The sequence below is a fragment of the Spermophilus citellus genome (assembly GCF_964194105.1).
Source record: "Spermophilus citellus genome assembly, chromosome: 10".
NCBI classification, from domain to species: domain Eukaryota; kingdom Metazoa; phylum Chordata; class Mammalia; order Rodentia; family Sciuridae; genus Spermophilus; species Spermophilus citellus.
The window spans coordinates 4029564-4038633 of record NC_138197.1 but is presented as its reverse complement, the minus strand read 5'-3'; the positions used below and the strand labels follow the sequence as shown (position 1 = coordinate 4038633).

At 43.7% G+C, this 9070-nt stretch overlaps 1 protein-coding gene across 1 annotated transcript; it reads left to right on the top strand.

Annotated features, from left to right (window-relative positions):
* Nucleotides 1-320: 320 nt before the first annotated feature.
* LOC308658697 (glycoprotein hormone beta-5-like) lies at nt 321-4869 on the top strand (the record flags this gene model as incomplete). Its single annotated transcript, XM_081311545.1, has 2 exons — nt 321-524; nt 4681-4869. 2 exons carry the CDS (start codon nt 321-323, stop codon nt 4867-4869), a joined length of 393 nt encoding a protein of 130 aa, XP_081167671.1.
* Nucleotides 4870-9070: the final 4201 nt, after the last annotated feature.

Below are 9070 nucleotides of genomic sequence, written 5' to 3'. Positions count from 1 at the left end.
TGTTTGGTGCTCATTTTGAAGAGACAAATTTCTTTAACATACAAGTCAACTCCAGCACTTGGGTTGCAGTAAGGAAAAGTCTTAGAATGCATGTCTAGGATTGGATATCCAGAAAAGTCAAGGGAATCTATACTGACTCTGTTACAGAGAACTCTGGGCACCTGTCTTGGAGTCTGTAGGTACTTACTATATCTTGGCCCATTTTCCCTGAAATGCTAAGAGCAAGGTCCCTTTGATAGCAGCCAACGTGTTCGTGGCTGCCCCAAGGAGGGCAGCTGGATTTGTTAAACTTGATTTCTTTTCCTCTCGGGAGGAACAGCATGAAGCTGGCATACCTGTTCCTTGGTGCCACAGCCCTCCTGCTCCTGTGTGGCTGTGGCTCTGTCCTCGGCACCTCCAGTGGGGACCTGCGTACCTTTGTGGGCTGTGCTGTGAGGGAGTTTACTTTCCTGGCCAAGAAGCCGGGCTGCAGGGGCCTTCTGATCACCACGGATGCCTGCTGGGGTCGCTGTGAGACCTGGGAGGTAGGTGGTTCCACTCGTGACTGCTCAGACCTGATTCTAAAACAGTGTTCCCTGTTTCAGTGATTGGAGGTAGAACCGGGTCATCTGCCCTCTCCTTACAGCATCTCCTAAAGCTGATCGGAAAAGCATGATGTCGCCCCCATAACATAGCATTGATAAGATTCATAGCTTTAGTCGTGGTCTCAGGGAAGTAAAAATATGCTGCTATTTCACCAATTTTACAAATCACAAGGAGGGATTGAAGGGATGGGAGGCTCCGAAGTCATGAGGAGAGTCACCACAGGTTGGGAATGAATTCTTGTCTCCAGCCTGTGACCCAGTCTCCTCCCTGTATTCCTTCATTTGTGATAAAGTCAGCCATTTGCCAAGAAAGAGGCCCTAAGCTGTGGGGCAGGTGAGGGCTGGTCCCAGGCCTCTCCTTCAGGGCTGCCTCTGTAGCCCTGCTCCCCTCAGTTCCATGGGGCCCTCAGGGATCATCATAGACACATCTATGAAGCTCCTTTCTATTCAATTAGAACTGGCCTTTCAATTCAAATGAGGATAAAAGTCTTAAACAAAGTTAAAATCCTACTGGACTCAGACGAGGAGCTGGTTAAAGGGGTGAAGAGAAAGAATTATCGAGCACCCATCAAATCACACCACACCGTGATTAGCTGACTCTTCTTACCAAGGCCCACGTTGGCAACTGAAGGAGTACCAGCTCTGATCTTGTCACCCCCAGCTCTGAAGCTTTAATCACCACCCCTACTGTCAATTCAGTCACCAACTTTCAAGGTCCAGCAATATGGCATCTGCCTGCTATCCCAGAGACTACATGTATTCTTAGGTTTGGCTTTGTCAGGCTGATTTTTAAATGTTTTATTAAACAACCCTCATAAAATCTCATCTTGATCTTTTTCTCATATCCTGTCTCATTTCCAACTGTCATATTATCATATTTATTCCTCATTGCTGAACTCTAGTGCCAACTTCTTCTCTGAGCCTTGTCTGGCTCTGTGGCAATTCCTTCACTATATTCTACCTTTTGTTTGACTTCCTCCCCCACCACACACATGATTTTAAGTGTTTTTGAGGACAGAAGTTCCTGATTGCAACTTTCATAGCTTTTGCCAAAGTACCATGCATGGGTGAGGCATTCAATAAATATTTCTTGATCAGAAGGGACTGACCTCTTCCTAGAGGTGTCTGTCCTCTGGTCTAATGGAAGTCAGCTTTGAAGCATGTGAGCACCACCCAAGGACTCTTCCTTTAGGGAAAAAAACAGGCATTTTTCAGGGACTCAGAGAGCAAACCAATATTGCTTAAATAAAATTATGACCCTTTGAATGGAATCGGGTTATGATGCAGAAATCTACAAATTAAATGAAACTACCCCATCAAATTGGCTTCATCTTTGCATCATTCAGGAGCTTAAGATCTAATAGCCAAGTGAAAATTCAGTTTTTCTAAGTAACTGTTGCCATCAAATGAACTCAGGGAACTTGGGCACCTTCTCATGGGCAGGGCTTGGCCTGGCAGTGCCACCTTTGGATCACTGCTTGTCCCTGCGCTAGTGACAGCTCTTTGTGTACCATATCCTCAGACTCCTGTTTCTCTGCATTCAACCCATCCTCTTTTCTCTCACATGTTGGCAACTGTCTTTAGCTGGATCATGGTCACCCCCAGGATGTCAGGGACTGTGCTCTCACTGGAGAAATGGAAACGCCAAGACAAAGAAAGGAGAGTGTCCCTAATTTTAGTTAACTTTTGTTTGTGCCTTTACTGTGTTAGGAAAATGGAGGTTACCTGGGGAAATAAATACAGATATGCGATTCATTTTCCTAGAAACTGGAGGTTTCTGAGATAAAAAGCACTGTTTGTTTGTTGTTTGGTTTTTGGTAGCATGTCTGAATTTAAGGATGTTCATGATAACAAAGTGACTGAACTTGCTTTTGAAGTGAAGCTATTGGTGCAAATAGTGATTTCTTATGACCTGGGTTTAGAATTGCCCAATTTAGCAAAAGGAAAGCAAAACAAAACCAAAACCAAAAAAATGAATCAACTAACCCAAAATACTCACAAATTTCTGCCCTCCCCAAAAAACAACCCCCCAAACCCCAGAGTGAAACCAACCAAACAACAACAACAAAAAAAAAAACCCAGGAAACCCAGATAAATTTTAATTTCAGATAAAACAACAAATACTATTTTTAGTAAAAGTTTGTCCCAAATATTGCTTGGGAAGATTTATACTAAAGGATTAATTATCTGATATACAAGGTAGCTGAGTGTCTGGTGTTCCCATGTTCCTAGAATACTGAGGTAAAAGGACAGAGTAAATGGAAGAAGGTAGGAGAAAATGGCCCAGGACAAATTTAGCTCTTCTACATGATCATTGTTGAAGGCAAGGTTGTTATTTTCATCATCATGCAAGGACTTCATCTTGGGCCTGTCCATCTATCATCTGTGTATCTATCATCAATCTATCTACTCATCCATCTATCCATCCATTCATCCATTCACTTACCTTTTTTGCCTAGAACAAGTGAAGACACTGTCCTTTGACAGATTGTTATCATTTTTGCCATGACTTCTAATGACAGCAACAGAGTGCATTTATGGAACACTTACCTGTGCTAGGTACATATTATCTCACCTTATCTCTACAACAGTCCCATGAGGATATCTTGTTTCACAGATAGGAACACTGAGACTTCAAGGAGTTTAGTTGATTTCTCAAGGTCTCCAACAAGTTGTAGATATGGCAATCAAACTTGACAGGTCTGCCTACATGACTCAAGATTTTTCCCCTTAACTTTTTTTCCCCCATGCACACACACACACACACACACACACACACACACACATATTTTCACCCTGTGACACTGGGGATTGAACCCTGGGCCTTGTGCATGCTAGGCATGCACTCTACCACTGAGCCACACCCCCAGCCCTTTTTGTTTTATTTTGGGATAGGAGGTATTGCTAAATTGCCTTGTTAGCCTTGAACTTTTGATCTTCCTGCTTTAGCTTCTTGTATAGATGAGGACCAGAGATGTTTTTTTTTTCCATATTTGGTGTATTATAATTATAATTATACATAATAGTGCTACTACTTGTTACATATTTGTACATGCACACGATGTAAGGGTTGGAGATTTTTACTACCTTGTGCTGAGTTTTCTCTGGCCCATATGCTCTGTTGATCAAAACTGTCTTTGAATTCAAGGTTAATACAAGGTGAAGGAAGGAAGTGAGTCCTTTGCTTATCAGAGTGACCCAGAGAACATTCAGGAAACTGCCTGGCATTCTTCTTTTGCTGACTCTATAACAGGAGAACCTCCCAGGTACCTGCCTATGTACCATAGGGAGCAAATAGGCAGGAATTCCTACCGTAGGAGAGCCTACTCTCTAGAGCAGGAGAAATGTCATACAAATAAAATACCTGAGATGTCATGTAAGGAGAAAAAGCAGGAAGGGGAAGAGGAAGCTCTAGGGTGTGGAGGGGGATGTTACAGTTTTAAATAGCATGGTCAGGAAAGGCTTCCCTGAGAGGGTGGCATTTGAACAAAACCCCAAGGAGAAAATCCTATGGCAGAATGTTCCAGACAGAGGGAAGAGCAAATGCAAAGACCCTCTCTGGGACTGTTCCTGGTTGGGTTGGGGAATGATAGAGCCCACTGTGGCTGGAGCCTAGTGAGGAAGCCAGCAAGGTGGGACTGTCACAGAAGGTGCAGGGAAGACTGATGTAGGTGCTGGCAGGAGATCACAAGTTCTCTGGCTTTTACTAACTGAGATGGGAAGTTAGTGGGGCTTTGAGTGGGCGGGAGTGGGGTGTGAGGCCATGTCTGATGTTTCAGGAGGATCACTTGGGTGCTGTTACAGGGTTACAGTGGAAGAAGGGACACTATAGCAGCTACACATTGACCAAGAGTATTCATTTACTAAATATTCACCTAGCACTTTCTGTGTGCTGTAGATTCTTCCAGGAGCTCTGGATATGGCAGTGAACAAAATCAGCTTCCTGCTTTCAGGAGTTTCCTTTGTACGGGGAGGAGGCAGAGCAATAAGTAAACAGATAAAAACCATGCTGATGTCTGGTAATGACAAATGGTACCAAGGAAATGAAATAGGATGGTATGTTTATGGGCTCTCTCTTTTCTCCCTATGGGGACAGAAACCCATTCTGGAACCCCCCTACATTGAAGCCTATCATCGCGTCTGTACCTACAACGAGACCAAGCAGGTGACCGTCAAGCTGCCTAACTGTGCCCCTGGAGTTGACCCCTTCTACACCTACCCTGTGGCCATCCACTGTGACTGCGGGGCCTGCTCCACTGCCACCACGGAGTGTGATACCATCTGAAGCTACGAGGTCTGCAGGTCGCAGCTGGTGGCCTCAAGCCTCACAGACCTACCTGCATGGGTGACACAGGTAGCTCTACCCCTGGCTTCACTCAAGGACTGTTTAATCTGACCATACCTGTGGAGGTGGTTACCTGTCTCCCTTAGCTTAGGCACAAGGCCTGGATGCAGTATACTTACATTGAAAATGCAAACCAATATTTGTTCCTTTACCAGAATTAATTTATCTAGTTCATATACCTACAAATTAGTTTTTCTTTGCCTTGAGTCTTGCAACATAGATTGTATATCACAATCATCTTCCGATTTGGGCCGATAACATGCCATTGACTTAAATGCATTGGATAGAATTGGGAAATGGGGCTGTAAAGTCTTTTAAAAGTCTTATGTTCTGTTTAACCACTGACCTTTGACTAGATTTAGGAAGAAAGGGCTGGAAGTTTATCAAAACCAATGCACTCACTAATCTTCATTATCCAAAAAGAAACCCAACTTCAAGTTTCCTTAGAGAAAACTGTTCCAATTCCTTTTTAAATGAGCAATTATCTACCCAGGAAACAGACTGCTCAGATTGATAAATAGCAGGGAATTGATCAAGAGAAGAGCTCAAAGAAGGTTGGATTTGGCTTATTCTTTTCCCCAGCAACATTCCTTAAGTTCCCCTATAAGATCCTTACTATAAGGAGCCTACTTTGTGATTTAAAAAAAATATAGAAGCTATCATTTAGGTATAAAAACTTCTGAAACTCATGTTTTTGGATGTGATATTCTCCCAAAGCGGTGGTGAAATTGTCATTTACAAATATTCTTCCTTCCTTAGCACATTTTAAATTTAAATTGTAACTCATTAAATTGAGTCTAATGTATGAAAGATCATATATCATGAGCTCTGTAATGTTTTGAACAATCAATAAAAAAACAAACAAACAAAAAAAATTCAGAAATCTTACATTTGTAGGGGTAAAACTGCACTGTAGGCTCAGAGGAGAAAGGTCTGTGATTGTCTAGCTCTTGCCTTCACCAAAATCTTAAAGTAGCTGGTTCTGTGACTTTTCTTAAACTCCAATTTTATTCAAATGTCTTTCATTCTGTCATTCTGGGGGTTGAATTTAACCTTGTTCACTTTTCATAATATGCTGAGAAAATCGATATTAATGCCAATAAAGTGCATTCTCTGTCTTTTGAATTCATACAAAATTTTAGTAAAAGTCTTTTTAGCCTTGACTCTGCTTGCTCTAACATGACAAAGAATGGTTCGAAGGAACTATGAGGATTTTCACTGAAGTGTTAATTTTGGATTTCATGGTCAGTTAGGGACACAGAGAGATGACTCTGGGTATCCCAAAGGTAGTACATGCAGCCCTGAAACACAGTGCTCTGGTTTCCATAGTAGCCCTTTAAGCCATGAGTCTTCTCGAAAGAAGAACCAATGAATCCCCATGAAAAACAGTGGAGCAAATGTTGAGATTGATGGTCAAGCACCAGGGAGTGGGAGTGAATGTCTGAGAACAAAGGGCTCATGCACAATTCACCCCAACCCTTTTTGGTAGGAAAGGAAGTCACTGCATAAAGAGGAGTCCAGCCAAGTGAAGTGGTGCACACTTGTAATTCCAGCAGCTCAGGAGGCTGGGGCAGGAGGATCACAAGTTCAAAGCCAGCCTCAGCAACTTAGTAAGGCCCTAAACAACTAAGTAAAATACAAAAAGAAGTGAGACCCTGTCTCTAAGTAAAATACAAAAAAGGGCTGGAGATGTGGCTCAGTGGTTGAGTGCCCCGAGTTCAATCCTTGGTATCCGTCCTCCACTGTCCCCTGCCATAAAAGGGAGTTGAGTGCTGTGGTCTTTGCTGGGACCATGGGTGATGATTGGAGCAACATGGGATGGCACCACTCAAGTGTTTTCAATCCATCTCTCGGAACCTCCTTTAGGATTTTCTGAATCTTGTCAGAAATTGAGAAAAGATGATTGCAGCATCGGTGAGTGTCCTGGAGGACATACTGCGTGGGATGTGCAGGAGAATTTAATGAAGAGGCTGTTTATCAGTGTGTGGGCAGAGTAAGGGAACCAACAGCAGGGCGAGGCACTTGTGGCTTGGAAGCACTGGGCAACCCTAGGCTGAAGGAATGAGAGAAGGAGCAGTGATCACACTCCAGGGAGAATGACAGAGAGGGACCCCTGATATAATATGAGACTTTTATTTTGTTTTCTATTTTTTTTAATTTTTTTAAAGAGAGTGAGAGAGGAGAGAGAGTGAGAGAGAGAGAGAGAATTTTTTTTTTAATATTTATTTTTTAGTTCTCGGCGGACACAACATCTTTGTTGGTATGTGGTGCTGAGGATCGAACCCGGGCCGCACGCATGCCAGGCGAGTGCGCTACCACTTGAGCCACATCCCCAGCCCTGTTTTCTATTTTTTATTGGTGCACTCTAATTATACAAAATAGTAAGACTCGATGTGGCCTGTGTGTCCATGTACACAACACAATTGCAGGTCATTGCAGACCCACCTTGCTTGGGGACCATAAAGGGCCCCTGTCTGAGGAGGGTGTTTTTCATGATGACATTTGCCCTTCTCAAATGCTGCCCCCTTTTCCCTACTTTTCCCCACCCCCATTCCTTCCTGGACTCTACTTGTCTGTTTTCTATTTTCCTGAGGTCCCTTTTATTCCCCCTTTTCTCTCCAGTGGAAGCATCTTTTCTCAAATTCTGAACAGCCTCAGAAAATCCTAAAGACGGTTCCTAGAGATGGGTTGAACTTGAGTGGTGCCATCCCATATGAGAGAAAGCATATGACCCTTGAATTCCTAAGTCTAGCTTATTTGATTATCATAATCCTCTTCCATTCCATCCACTTTCCTGCAAATGACATAATTTTGTTCTTTTTTAGGTCTATGTAAGTTTTGTGTATGTTTCTCACATTTTCTTTTGCATTCATCTGTTGATGGATGTCTAGGTTGGTTTCATAGTTTGGCTATTGTGAACTGCACAGCTATAAATGGACATATGTATACATTGCTATAATATACTGATTTTAATTCTTTTGGATTAATACTAAGGGGCAGTATAGCTGGATCATATGGTGGTTTCATGCCTCGTCTTTTGAGGACCCTCCATACTGATTTCCTTAGTGGTTGTATTAACATACAGTCCCACTAACAGTGTGTAAGTTTGTTTTCTCCTGCAACCTCACCAGCATTTATTATTTGTATTCTTCATTATTATGGCTCATTTATTAAAAAGACTGAATCTGCCACCCTGGACGATCTCCTGCACTTATCACATGGTCTTAGTAGGGAAGGAAAGGTGCCCAGAGACCTGGAATGGAGACAGCTAGGTGGATGTGTTGAGGTTTCCTTGTGGAAGGGGCTCACCTGCTCTTCCTTGGAGATCATAAGGGTCCCCCATCTGAGGAAGATGTTTTAGGAGGAGATGCCTGCCCTTCTCAAATACTGTCTATGGTTCCCGCTGTTCAAGATGAATAATTAGCTTCTAGTTTCAGGATGATCGGGCTGGGGAAAGGCTCTGTCACAGTGTAACCAAGAGGAACTGGCGGATGTACTTGGCCTTGGATCTTGAGAGTGCACATGGGGATTGAGGAGGAGGTGGCACAGTATGTGGCTGGATGAGAGGAGTTTACCTGATGGGGGTGCCCTCAGCATTTCCCATCGTGGGAAGGTTGCAGGATCTTGTTCCAATGTGCCATTGGGATGGGTCCTTCAAGCCTGGGGAAATGGTGGCTGGCATTAATGAGGATGTCTGAACTGTCCTCGAAGAGTATTAGGGAACAGAAGGGGGTCTGCTGGAATGGATTTACTGCAGTTGACCAAAAAACTCAGCAGCTGGCCATGTTCACCAGGAAGGTTCAGAGAACTCTCCCTTCAGTAGAACAGAAACAACGTCCCAGCGGGGGCGCTGCATTGGAGGGCGGTCCCCTGGTGGCTCTTCTCTGTAGCCTGGGGCTGGTGCTGGGGAAGCTGCCAGGAAACTGGGCTTCCTGGTGTCGGCAGAGGTGATGGGGTTCTGGGATAGCAGAGACCACAGGTGACAAGTGGCCGGAGGAGGCAAAGTGGACCTAATTGCTGTAGCAGGCAGCAGGGCTACAATGCAAACCAGAGCTCTGTGACCTTCAGGCTGTGTGGTCCGTGGTGCTCCTAGTCTGTGCTGTTCAAAAAACTTTGATAGTAAATATGCTTCATAACCAGA